Source organism: Strix aluco, chromosome 4 (assembly GCF_031877795.1).
Source record: "Strix aluco isolate bStrAlu1 chromosome 4, bStrAlu1.hap1, whole genome shotgun sequence".
NCBI lineage: Eukaryota > Metazoa > Chordata > Aves > Strigiformes > Strigidae > Strix > Strix aluco.
In genome coordinates, this window is record NC_133934.1 from 108,824,981 (window position 1) to 108,839,693 (window position 14,713).

The 14,713-nt window shown below is 38.5% G+C and overlaps 1 protein-coding gene across 1 annotated transcript in view; it reads right to left on the reverse strand.

Annotated features, from left to right (window-relative positions):
* Window positions 1–14,713, reverse strand: part of CEP128 (centrosomal protein 128) — a 143,048-nt gene that overhangs the window by 66,693 nt on the left and 61,642 nt on the right. The window contains exons 17-18 of the mRNA XM_074824860.1: window positions 12,603–12,662; window positions 10,880–11,072 (exon numbers count right to left, since the gene is read on the reverse strand). Coding sequence (XP_074680961.1) covers window positions 10,880–11,072; window positions 12,603–12,662 — 253 coding nt within the window. The remainder of the gene's footprint in view (window positions 1–10,879; window positions 11,073–12,602; window positions 12,663–14,713) is intronic.

Consider the following 14,713-nt stretch of genomic DNA (forward strand, 5'->3'; position numbering starts at 1 on the left):
AGAGCTGATACTTTGTTTTGACCTAACCAAACAGCAACTAAAGCAAACCTAGGTCTGTAAGGCCAATGGGTGCTCCCAGGATCAAATATAGACTTTCACTGATTTGCATAATAAGCTTTTCAGGCTACCCAATCTAGCTAGACCATACAAAATTGGATAAATGAAAGAAATTTAGGCCAGGTTTTGGGTGTAGTTCAGGAAGATGTATTTTTCCTACCTTCAAACATTTCTCTGTAACAACAACAACAACAACAACAACAATATCCTTGTGATCCAAACTAATTTGGAAAGAGATCTGTAAGAACACCTTGGCATGCTCAGTGATTCCAGAATGCAGATTCCAGATGGAATCTATACCTTTTATTTCACAGAATCACAGAATCATCTAGGTTGGAAAGGACCTTGAAGATCATCTAGTCCAACCTTTAACCTAACGTTGACAGTTACCAACTACACCATATCCCTAAGTGCTATGTCAATGTGACTCTTAAACACCTCCAGGGATGGGGACTCCACCACTGCCCTGGGCAGCCCATTCCAACGCCTAACAACCCGTTCTGTAAAGAAATGCTTCCTAATATCCAGTCTAAACCTTCCCTGGCACAACTTGAGGCCATTACCTCTTGTCCTATCGCTTGTTACTTGGTTAAAGAGACTCATCCCCAGCTCTCTGCAACCTCCTTGCAGGTAGTTGTAGAGGGCGATGAGATCTCCCCTCAGCCTCCTCTTCTCCAGACTAAACAACCCCAGTTCCCTCAGCCGCTCCTCGTACGACATGTGCTCCAGACCCTTCACCAGCTTCGTTGCCCTTCTTTGGACACGCTCGAGTAATTCAATGTCCTTTTTGTAGTGAGGGGCCCAAAACTGAACACAGTAATCGAGGTGCAGCCTCACCAGTGCCGAGTACAGGGGTAAGATCACTTCCCTGTCCCTGCTGGCCACACTATTTCTGATACAAGCCAGGATGCCATTGGCCTTCTTGGCCATCTGGGCTCACTGCTGGCTCATGTTCAGCCGGCTGTCAATCAACACCCCCAGGTCCCTCTCTGACTGGCAGCTCTCCAGCCACTCCTCCCCAAGCCTGTAGCGCTGCTGGGGGTTGTTGTGGCCCAAGTGCAGCACCTGGTATTTGGCCTTATTGAAACTCCTGCAGTTGGCCTTAGCCCATCGCTCCAGCCTGTCCAGGTCTCTCTGCAGAGCCTCCCTACCCTCGAGCAGATCAACACTCCCACCCAACTTGGTGTCGTCTGCAAACTTACTGAGGGTGCACTCGATCCCCTCGTCCAGATCATCAATAAAGATGTTAAACAGGAGTGGCCCCAAAACCGAGCCCTGGGGGACACCACTCGTGACCGGCCGCCAACTGGATTTAACTCCGTTCACCACAACTCTTTGGGCCCGGCCATCCAGCCAGTTTTTTACCCAGCAAAGCGTGCGATCATCCAAGCCTCGAGCAGACAGTTTTGCCAGGAGAATACTGTGGGAAACGGTGTCAAAGGCCTTACTGAAGTCGAGGTAAACTACATCCACAGCCTTTCCCTCATCCAATAAGCAGGTCACCCTGTTGTAGAAGGAGATCAGGTTTGTCAAGCAGGACCTGCCTTTCATAAACCCATGCTGACTGCGCCTGATCATCTGGTTGTCCCGCATGTGTTGCATGATGGTACTCAGGATGAGCTGCTCCATCAGCTTCCCAGGCACCGACGTCAAGCTGACAGGCCTGTAATTTCCTGGATCATCCTTCCAACCCTTCTTATAGATGGGCGTCACATTGGCCAATTTCCAATCTGTCGGGACCTCCCCGGTCAGCCAGGACTGCTGGTAAATGATGGAAAGCGGCTTGGCGAGCACCCCAGCCAGCTCCTTCAGCACCCTCGGGTGTATCCCATCCGGTCCCCTAGACTTGTGTGTGTCTATGTGATGCAGTAGGTCACTAACTGTCTCCTCCTGGATTGTGGGGGGGTCGTTCTCCCAGTCTCTGTCCTCTGGCTGAGGAGGCTGGATTCCCTCAATACAACTAGTCTTGTTATTAAAGACTGAGGCAAAGAAGGCATTAAGCACCTCAGCCTTCTCCTCATCACTTGTTACCATGTTTACTCCCGCATCCAGCAGGGTATGGATACTCTCCCTGGTCTTTCTTTTGCTGTTGACATACTTATAGAAACATTTATTGTTATCCTTGATTGCTGAAGCCAGATCAATTTCCAGCTGGACTTTGGACCTCCTGATTTCTGCCCTGCATAGCCTCACAGCCTCTTTGTAATCACTGTGAGTGGCTAGTCCCTTCTTCCAAAGGCTGTAAACTTTCCTTTTCTCCCTGAGTTGCAGCCAAAGCTCCCTGTTCAGCCAGGGGGGTCTTCTCTGTCGCCGGCTTCTCTTACAGCACCTGGGGACTGCCTGTTCCTGAGCCATTAAGACTTCCTTCTTGAAGAGCGCCCAGCCTTCCTGGACCCCTATACCCTTCAGGATCGTCTCCCAAGGGATCCTTTCAAGCAGGTGCCTAAACAAGACAAAGTCAGCCCTTTTGAAGTCCAGGATGTCAGTTCTGCTTAGCCCTCTCCTGGCCTCTCTAAGAAGAGAGAACTCTATTATTTCATGATCGCTGTGCCCTAGTTGTCCTCCGATCGCCACATCATCCACCAGTCCTTCTCTGTTCACAAAGAGGAGATCCAGCAGGGCACCTTCTCTGGTCGGTTCACTCACCAGCTGTGTCAGGATGTTATCTCCCACACATTCCAGGAATCTCCAGGACTGGTCTCGCTCTGCTGTGCTGGATTTCCAGCAGATGTCTGGGAAGTTAAAGTCTCCCACAAGAACAAGGGCAAGCGATCGTGAAATTTCTCCTAAATACCTATAGAATATCTCATCCACCTCTCTGTGCTGGGTGGGTGGCCTATAGTAGACTCCTACTACAACATCTGCCCTGTTGGCCTTCCCCCTGATTCTAACACAAAGACACTCCACCCTGTCTTCGCTACACTTGTGCTCAAGGCAATCATAACAGTCCCTAACATACAGCACCACCCCACCACCTCTCCTTCCTTGTCTGTCCCTTCTAAAGAGCTTGTAGCCCTCAACAGGCGCACTCCAGTCATGGGAGACATCCCACCATGTTTCTGTAATAGCCACAACATCATAATTTTCCTGTTTCATCATGGTTTCAAGGTCCTCCTGTTTGTTACCCATGCTGTGTGCATTGGTATACATGCACTTCAGATGGGCTGGTGTTTTCCCCCCTTCTCCCTTCAAATCTAGTTTAAAGCTCTCTCAATGAGCCCAGCTAACTCCTGCCCCAAGATCCTTTTCCCCTCTCTGGGACAGGTCTACTTGTGGAGGACGGTAAGAGAAACTAGCTCAGATAGGCTCTAGAGCCCGGAGATAGACTTTCCTCAGGTCTTTGTCCACTGGGTTAAAATATTGAATACTTACTGCAATGCTGTTAAAAATCAATTAGATTATGAGATCAAAAATCACTTCAAGAGGAGAAATCTAAGAAATTTTTATCTAAGTTTTTACTTACTGAAATATCCCATTTGGTGGCATGATAGATAAATAACTTGTTAAGTAGAGAACTGTATCTAAAGTACAAATCTGCAAACCTGAAATCAGAACCCACATCCTCTTCAGTTCTTCTTAGGTATTTATAAATATTACTAGACTTCTATATTTCTCAACTTATCAAGAAGGGAAGACAACCGCAGCCAATCTTGATGCATCACCAGAGAGCTATGAAACTTCTGCTATGCTATAAACAATCCTGAAACTCTATACCACACTACCATATTTTCCTTCTTGCACTATTCTCTCATCCATGAATCTTTATGTTAGCTTACTTGTATTTGTCAGGATTATACCACGTAGACAGCCAGTTTACCACCACAGGTGAGACTGTGATAATGTTAACACATCTACAGAAATTCATAAGGAAGATCCAAAAGCCTACAATATCCTAGATATTTACAAAAGCTTCAGTGAAGAAGGGAAAAGACAAAAAACCTACATAGTTAAGAGTTTTAGTAGACCTATTTAAGCCTATAAAACTTCCTGAAACATGTTCATCAATAAAGCTGTTTAAATATTTATTCTATGTACTTTCAGCATATCTACCATAAGTCTCTATTTTTATTCTTTCCCAAAAAACCCCATGAACTATAATATCAGATCCAACAAATTGAAATCAACAAAAAGAATTTCTCTGTTTTGTTTTTATAATTCCTGATTTATGCAAACTTAAATTAACAGAGTATCTTTAGACTATACTAAGTACTCAGACAAGTGGCTTGTGTTGGTGGAAACAGTCAACCACATCCATGCATATTCACAGAATCAGTCTTTCTGATAAAATGTTCCATCTAAAATCTGCATCATTCCAAATGCAACAGAAAATACTTTCATCCATTGGCATCAAATTTGACTGAAAATCCATTTTATTAAGTAATATTGTCAAGTATACTTTGGCATTAAAAAAATAAAAGAGTGAAGGGTCTCTTTACCAATTACAGTAAATCCATTCTGCATTCATTTGTTTTATTCCTGGGTTTTGTCCATAATTTCATTACTGAGTGTCGTAGTATTCTGTAAGTACTTCTTCCATTTTTTACATTTAAGTAACAAAAGCCAACCACCATTCTGTCTCCTTAAATTTTCTATCACTTTGATACATTGCTTTCTCCTTTTGGCTTAACACCTCTTTTATGCTATTAGCCATGTTTTCTTTTTTCCTTTGGGAAAGTAGCTTTTCCAGTTTTCACGTCCAAGTCATTTATTCATTGAAGTATTTACATTTTTACATTCTACTAGTTACATCATAATTAAATCTGGGGTATTCATTCAGTATGTAAGAGTATTTGTCCAAGAACTGTAAATATCCATAATTTGTCTTGTAATATTTTTTTTTAATAAAAAATCCCTTTATAAATATTTAAATATATCATTTTGTGAATAATAGTACTCAGAACTCCCATTAACAGACATGTAGTCTATTACTCCTCTACCTTTTACCAGCTTACAAAAAATAACTGATTTGGTGTAATGAATGTCATACTTTTCAAACTAAAAAACAATCTATGTTGACATGACTGTGAAACAAACCAATTAAATTCACAGGTAGATTTTAAGTCCATTATTCTTGCATATACTGTCACATGCACTGTCATTTAAATCAGTGGCACGAGAGAATGGTATTGAATTCCAAGTCAACCTGACTATTTCTTAGTGCATTAATAAAAAGATCTCAAAATTTTGTTTGCTGTTTGTGAACATTATTATGAATTTCTGTTTTGGCTTGAAATTATAAATTGGTATTAAAAGTGCTAAAAATAAATAATACATAAAATTCCCTTCCTTGGCATCAAGTAAATTAAATTAAATGATCACAAGGCTATTTCACTTCCTCTGTGCACCAAAGTAGCCACCAAATTTTCTAAGTATGAATATCATATTCATACTCTTCATACTAAGTTCATTCATGAAGAAAAGTGAGTCTACAGACCAACATCTATGAAACAGTACTATCCCTTTCAATATCTACCCCTTTGTCACTCAGAGTAGCACATTCCTTACTCTAATTTATAGTTCTTATATTTAATCATCATGTTTACATTAGTCATTTCCTACATAGTCCCGTGTTGGTTGCTATACGGATGACAGCCGTATTATGTGTTTTGTTACATCCTTCAGTTATTTGGTAACTACCAGCTATCTTACCAAATGAAGTACCAGGAAGTTGGGCTCAGATCACCTGTGGTAATTATCAGTTGTATTTTATTTCCCTCTTTCTAATTACTCAATCAGTAAATGCTTGTTCTAAAGTCTTGAATACTATTAAGAGTAGAGGACCTCCTGCTGGAAGGCGTCTGACACCACAGCAGCTAAAGCTAAATACACACACTGGTACTAGGCCAAATCATAACTTCAATCTGTATCCACAAAATCTGTTGACTATCAGATCTAACCAGATTAGAATGTGATGAAGTGAATCATAAATTTGCACACACAAAGACTACTCTTAATTATGTACATAATTAATTGGCTTTGTAAATGGAAGTATCTGCTTCTCTCCTCCAACACTGTTTTAGTGGCAGTGTCCAAAAATCCAAGAAGAAAAAAAAACCCCAAACCCCACCACCTTACATGACTGGGTTTCAAATTATATGTCATTAAACAAAAGGTGGAGTGTAAATAGCCAATAAGGTGCTTGATAGTTACCTATGAACACTCCTGACTCCCTATTTCCCTATAAAACAGTAAAGTCCATTACCATTAATAGTTTACATCAGAAAAAAAAAATTAAAATTCATCTTTTATGAATACTTGTAAGTGAAGACAGCAAGGAGGATATTTTGGGAAAATCCACCAACAGCAGTAAGTTACCTATCTTCATCTGCTGCTATATTCACACTTATGTGGCTCTGGATCCTCAGCATGTGCGTTTTTCCTGACCTCAGGCCTTAAACATAACACTGGCCTGCACTGTCAGCATCCTGTCATCTTTTTGTAAGTCCTATTTCTCCTCCTGTATTTGGTGGAATTTTAAAGCATGTTTACTGTTTTGTGTTACAATACAAAACTTCAGCAACTATTTAACTGTTATTTCCTTTTTCTTACCTACTTTTAACAAGCATCTGCCTCTAGAAATAGACAGAAGAGAATACAATTTACGTAGAATTACAGAAATTGTAGTATGTTGAGTAACAAATGGAACTGAGCATATTTATAGGGAACAAAAGAATGGCTCTTATAAATAGAAGGTATGAGATTACATACTACTTTTTGTGCTCAGTGAATAGCATTAATTTTTACCACTCTTTACAGTTTAATAATCTCCCATGATAACATCGCCTATAGCTTTAAATTTAAAATGCAGGCTGTGAATTTTTCCACAAAGCCTAAACCAAATTAGGTACAATAGAACTAAAAACTAAATAAGGTTTGCTTTATTCCTAAGCACTTAAATTGAAAAAGGCAAATAAGGCCTCAGGGAGATCATCTTAACAGATAATTATTCAAATATAAGAACACTAAACCACTACTAATATTATATCAGGGTCTTGGCTCTATCATTTTAAACAAATGAAGGCTAACAATAGAAACATTCAAGCTTGAAAGATCAAAGCATATTCTCTTTCAAAGTTAAGTGGAGTAAGAAAATCTTGACAGGATCTTACTATTCTTGTAAAGCAAATAACCTGCATTGTTCTATAAAATATTTACAAGAACACTTTTGCTTGTTATTGTTGTTTTGCTATTACTTTTCTTACAATATTTCACAAACCATTTTCAACAGTAATTAACTCATCTACCAGAATCTATAACTACACTTACTTAAAAGTTTGCTCTCATCTAATCAGAGCCTATATCAATCTAAATACAAAATGATTGCTAACAAAACAATTAAAGAGAGTACTTATTCTGTCTGACAAAAAATTAGCTCCTCATTATCAGTATTGAGTCCTGAATGAAGGCCAGAACAAAGTTTTTAAAGAAAACACATGAAAAGAAAATGGGTGAGGTGACACCTTCCTTTGGAAACTGAGGTAATAGAATAAAACAAAAGATCATACCAATGCACAGTGAGGTATGCAAATAGTAGTCTAACATATTACGTAAAAAGATGCAAACCAGGTGACAAGTCAGCCCTATTTATAAGACTACATCAAGCCACAAGGCATGTTAATAGTTCTCAAGGTTTACCTACATTCAAACTTTCAGTAGAAGCACTTTATTCTCCTCCATAGGTCAGGTTAGCATCAGTCATTTATAGATGTCAAAATACAATCTCCTCACCACACAGCCTTGCATTTTTTCAGGCTTAGTTAGATACTCCAACAAAATTTTATATGAAAGTTGGAAACAAAGAATCTATTTCAATATGGAAATTCTGATTCCTGGACCCTGAGTCAATCAGTCTGTTTTCTCAGTGATCATTCTCATGCACTGACTTCATCTCTTTTCCCTTTGATCGCAGTCCTTCTAGCTCTACCTCAATGATTCCCAGCTATCCACATTTTCCTGATGTGTTCAGAAACTTGCTCATTTGCTGGGACAGTACCTTAGAGGGAGAGTACAAGCAAGCATACACATGTGTGCATGCACTGGAGAAGTAACGTTCTCAAAACATTCAGTGCAGGTCTTGAGATAATGTTAAGACTTAATGTCAAGAGTTAAGCTCATACAATATTTCCTCCCTCCTCTCCTCTCATATAAAAACTTCCAGCTCCAGTTCTTTTGGTTATAGAATTCTCGACATTAGCTATATTATGCTTTTTATTCCACCATTATGCTTTTAGACAATGATACCTAGGAACAGAAGGTTATCACCAATTATTACAGGGATATCATAGAATGGTTTGAGTTGGAAGGGTCCTTTAAAGGTCATCTAGTCCAACCCTCCTGCAACAAGCAGGGACATCTTCAACTAGATCAGGTTGCTCAGAGCCCCGTCCAGCCTGACCTTGAATGTTTCCAGGGATGGGGCATCTACCATCTCTCCAGGCAACCTGTTCCAGTGTTTTACCACCTTCTTCATAAAAAATTTCTTCCTTGTATCTAGTCTGATTCTACCCTCTTTTAGTTTAAAACCATTACCCCTTGTCCTATAGTTACAGGCCCTACTAAAAGGCTGTCCCCATCTGTCTTATAAGCCCCTTTTAAGCATTGAAAGGCCTCAATAAGGTCTCCTGAAACCTTCTCTTCTCCAGGATGAACAACCCCAAGTCTCTCAGCCTGTCCTCACAGGAGAACTGTTCCAGACCTCTGATCATTTTTGTGGTCCTCCCGGACTTGCTTCAACAGATCCATGTCTTTCTTGTGCTGAGGGCTTCAGAGCTGGATGCAGTACTCCAGGTGGGGTCACACCAGAGCAGAGTAGAGGGGCAGAAACAGCTCCCTCAGTCTCCTGCCCACACTTCTTTTGATGCGGCCTAGGATACGATTGGCTTTCTGGGGTGCAAGAGCACATTGCTGAATCACATTCAGTTTTCTATCCATCAGTACCCCCAATCCTTCTCTGCAAGGCTGCTCTCAATCCCCTCATCCCCCAGCCTGTATTGATACTGGGGATTGCCCCAGGTGCAGGACTATATGCTTGGCCTTGTTGAACCTCATGAGGTTCACATGGGCCCACTTCTGGAGCTTGTCCAGGTCCCTCTGGATGGCATCCTGTCCCTCAGGTGTGTCAATTGCACCGCTCAGCTTGGTGTTGACTGCAAATCTGCTGAGGGTGCACTCAATCCCACTGTCTATGTCACTGATCAAGATATTAAACAGTACTGGTCCCAATACAGACCCCTGAGGGACAGCACTCGTCACTGATCTCCATCTGGACATTGAGCCATCGACCACTACTCTCTGGATGTGACCATCCAGCCAATTCCTTATACACCAAATAGTCCATCCATCAAATCCATATCTCTTGAATTTTGAGAGAAAGATGTTGTGCGGAACCATGTCAAAGGCATGCATTGATAACTCAATTCTGGTTTTGCTCAGATCCATCATGTATGGGTCAGTATACAGTGCACAATTACACTTAATAAAAAACCCCTCTCAGAAATTAAAGGAAGCTTCTAAGCATCAGAAAGGTAAAGATGCAAAGTTGTCTTCTAAAAGAAGTAATGACAGTAAATAAGAAACACCTTTGAAAATAAAACTTCACAAATAAATTATGAACTGACTGTAAGAGTTAGTGACTCGATTCAAACCAACAACATGCATGGAGTCCTCCTGACCAAGACCAAGCCTACACTTCAAAATTTTACACTTCACCTAAGTTTGGATTTAACAAGGATCCACTCTCACATTGTTTATAACAACTAAAGTAATTTTTTCTGACAGCAGAAAAAACTCTGGTTTTAAGGATGAAAATAAAGATGCACTATAAATTGGTTTTGTTCCAAGGTTGCTATAATGCTCTGGTTTTACTATAAAAACACACTTCATTGAAATAATGTTTTTAATTAAGTTACAAGTAACAGTATAAATGAGCCTGTACACAGATGAAAAGCAGAATGACGGAAGACTGAGATCTTCCTGTCTTCCAGAGACTCTAGAATAAGCTCATGATAAAAGCATGTTTCTCTATTCTTAAAAGCATTCTGCTCAAAGTCAGTCTTCAAGAAACTATAAAATACTAAGCTACAAGTATCTGAGTTGAGACTAAAAAATGGCTTTTGGCTGGGGACAACGAGGGCCATTCCTACCAGAACACTTAACACCATTCAGTGAAATCTGATTAGTATTTCCCCTTCATGACAAACACAGATGGTATGAATGCTAGCACCAAGCCTGGCACATCACACACCAGAGTGAGAATTACATGTCAAGAGAGGGAGAAAACAATGCTTATGTGGTATTCCATATATAATGTCATTAATTTTAACTAGAACCAAAGCTTGTCTTACTCCATTTTGCAATACAGAAAAAGGGTTGAGAAGAAAACTCAAAGTTCTTTGTACATACAATTTAAGCAAAATGGAGTAACTGCACAGGACTTGGGACTGCTTTAGGCACTTTCATTTTGACAGAAAAAAGCAGCCATACCAGTGCTGCCTCAGACTGTTGTATAATTCCTCTTTGCTCGGGTCGTGGAATGTCTCAGATGGTACAGTTGAAAAATAACTTCTATATCCACTGCCTATGTTGCAAACTCATGTGTTACTCAGCCATTGTACTGGGTTGAAACACAGTCTATTACATTTGCCTTTTTTGACAGCAAGGGAAAACAAAAATACTTTTCTTGGTTATCACTAGCACATTACTAAATTAGAGCTTGTAATGACTAGCTGACAAAATACATCTGAATGTGCCATAGGAATTATAATTAGTAGAATTTTAAAATTCTTCCTCCGTTTGATGAACAAAAATGGAACCAGCAACATACCTCTTTTTTCTCTGTGAACTTCTTCCAGAAGTTTTTCTTGCTTTTTTATCTGTTTAAAGAGAGACTGATGTTCAGCCTCCTTCATCTGTGTAAAGTGCTTGAGCTGTTCTCGGCTCTGCAGTAAGTAGCATCGCAGCTTTTTTTCCTTACTTTCTCTCTCCTTTACTTCCTCGCACAGCCACTGAAGCTTAGTCTATGTTAAAAACAATGGAACAACAAAAAATAAAGAATTCTAATGAAAATAAGAGGACATAAATGATAACTGATCAAATTATCTTTGGAGTCACATATTACTCATTTGTACCTATTAGTGAATAATAGTAAAAGGGGACATTCAGATATATTAAGAGGACATACATTGACCTTCAAAGAGTCTCAAAAGACAGGTATATTTTAACTGATAATTTTATGTGAAGTAGTAATACACAGATTTTTTTTATTTTTTTTTTTAATTCAGGAGCATGAATTTGCTGGGGTAGGTATGGAAATTAGCGTATACACAGACACCAAGAGATATTCCTTCCTTTCAGCATACCTTTCTCTCTCTATTCTATGTTGACAGATTTGAAAGCATTTAACCATTCTAAAAAAAGTAACGTCAATCCTTTCTGGTCAGCAAAAGTTAATATTTAAGGTTCATGCAGAGGAAAAACAAAAGAGTTCATAGATAAGATTAGTCATGGTCAATACAGTAAATCTAGAAGTGATAAAAAGGATTACTTTTACATTGCATATTTAAAAGAAAAAACAGCAGGGGATTTTAAGTAGTCATTCATTCTAGACTGCCCTCTAGTAGCTAAAGAAACTTAGGTGAGAAATGTATACAAATGGTTATTAGATGCTCTTTGAATCGTCTTTTTAATAACATGCCAGTATCACTTTTTTAAATGAAGACAGTACTTCCTGCGTAACATTTCTCCTTTGATTCCAATCTTGTGTCAGCTATCTATACTGACAGTCTTTCTTGGTCTACAAGTCTTACATAGACCATAAATCATCAATAACCTTAAATTATCTTACAGGCAAACAACTGTATCTTTTCCTTAAGTCAGTGCTGCTGTGGCTTTGACCTTTTTACATGGAGCAGGAAAAAAATGCGTCTTCCACAGTTTCTCATGATTTACTTTGATCATGAGAAACTCCTTTTAAAAGATATTGGATGAGAAATGTGTTTATGTGCATGAGTCAGAGGAAAGCTGCAAAATGAAAGACAAGGGTTAAAAGTTACCAGTCATCACTTTGAAGATGTTTTCAAGGATGTCTGCACCTACGTTATAGGATTCAAAAGCTTCAGACAAAGGGGGAAGGAAAATAGTTCATTTTCCAAGAATCCAATCCAATATCGCTATTTAAAATAACTTCTTGCCTTGGTATAACCCTGTAAGAAAAACTTAATCTGCTGAATAAGTTCTCCTGTTTTTCTTGTCTGAAAATAATGGAACCAGATCTGAAGGCTATCACTGCAGTTACTTCAATGCATTTTTTGTAAAAACAGCATTGTTATTTATTTTGCTATGGAGACAGCTATTTCTTGTTGATAGCAAAATGTGGAAAATTATTCCATCAGTTGAAATAACAGTCTGGGAATATCAGAATTATTGCCAAAGGAATGCTTTTGTATTTTTCTTTTTCCCTTTTGTCTTTCAAATACACTTTCAACTGAATGATTATAAATGTTGCATATTAGCTTATTCAGTAAAATTTCAGTAGGTTTGACTATTACCTTTGTTTCTGCTAACCAGCGATGAGGATCATTCAGCACCATTGGTGTAAGTGATATTGCCTATGGAATAGTAGGGGAGAAAGAAATAGGCATAAAACCGGGAATTAGACACAGAAAGGAAAGTCTTTCTCACTTACTGGAAATTCATAAAATAAATATTCTTCGCTAAAAATCCAGCTTGGAAATCGTATCTGTAAATGGTTTAATTGAATTATTTAACCATAAATTAGTCACATCTAAAAGCAAAATTATGCAAACTCACTGATACAAATTTTGTTTAAAGGTGCAACTTACTTAAGTTGCAACTACAGTAAATTGGATTCTGAATCTGTATAGTTTTCTCCTAAGAATCACTAAAATGATGTGTTTCAAACATCCTCAGAACATATATCTGCATCAAGGTGCATATTGTTTGAAACGCTATGCCCTTTTTTGAAAATATCATAATATTTCCAAATAATACAATCAGACTCTACTTTAAAATTACTATTTCTTAATAAAAGGCCAATTTTAAAGTTATTCAACTGGTTTTTCCTCCATTCTGCAGAACAACAGTGAATGAACATAAACCAGAATTAGCAGAACCAATTGTTACTCGCTGAACCGCTATCAGCGTATCTACAGAAATGTTAGGTGTAACATGATAAATGTCTTATCAAAAAGTAAAAAAGGATAAATCTCCAGAAACTTTAAATTATGTTTCACAATGATGGTCTCAGTGTTTTCATGAAAAAGACAAATCACTTGCTTTGAATATCTGATAGGCATAAAAAGACAATTGTAATCTTCACGAAGTGGATAAAAAGAAGATAAATTCTTGCTGAAATGCCTCATTAATACTTCATACAACGTGATATGTCTTTTTTCTGCATTTAAACTGAACTATGATAAACTTGCTTGTAATTACTTCTATACATGTTTTCTACATTGCTTATTAAAAACTTAGTGATAATGGATCTTTTTTTCCCCCCACTTTATGAGTTGATACACAAGCAGAAGTAAAAGTCTCATACACAGCTCTCTCAACTGAAATCTATTTAAAATCAAGTAAACTATTAACCTCATGTCCAGCTCATCCTTTATCTCATATGGTTCTATCTCATGATTACTACATTGTGCCTTTCTCTAATTTAAAGGGTTTGTGGGGGCTTTGTTAGCTTGTTTGTTTTGAATTTACCACATTTTGCAATTCAGCAAGTCTTTATGTACTTTTAGTCCTGGTCCAATAATTTTTGTACCTAGCATATTGCTTTAAGAGGTAACTATATGGGCTTTATTAACTACACTGAGACCAAAGGTGCCTAAACAGCACCATCTAATTATGTACATACATATGTTTTACATGAAAAATATGATCACGTAAGGACTCAGCTGAAAAGAAATGTTTTAGTAGGCATGTTGACCATGACTTCACAAAACAATGCATACCTGACAGTTGTGACTTCCATGGCAGAAAACGTCATTCTGTGCAACCACATTCAAAGGTGGCAGTATTCAGCTTATAGTTTAAGCATGACTAGTGTAGTTATTGCAAGCATAAGACTTCTTACAACAAAGGACTGATTGGAAAAATAAATCAGAACAATATATGTAGAATTCTGTGCTGAGAACACCAGTACACGGTGATTATAACAAATCCAGTACATCTTTCATCAGGGAAGATTAAGCCTCCTATTTAAGTTCTCTGAACACAAGTATTTGCCCATTAAATTCCTCATTGCTCACCTCCGTTGCAGCAGCAACAACTTCTTGACGTAAAGAACTTGGCTGAAACCTTTTAGAAACTTTGGAAATACCTAAAGTACTGGGCTGAGGAACAATACAACAAAGAAAAATTCTTACCTTTTTTAAAAAAAAAATTCAGACCAGGCACCACAAAACTGTGTAACATTTGTTTTCACATTAGCTGTCTAGTCAAAAATTCAGATTCAAATCTGTTTTAAGTTTTCCAGTGATAAACAGTTAAAGGGGATAAATAAGGAGAATTGTGAAAACAGGGATCAGCAAAGCTTTATCCAGAAGACAAGAAGTCTTCAGGATGTGGAAAGTAAGTCTAAGAAGGCATGGTTCGATGATCAAGAATCTGGCAACTATAGTAGATCAAAGTCTTG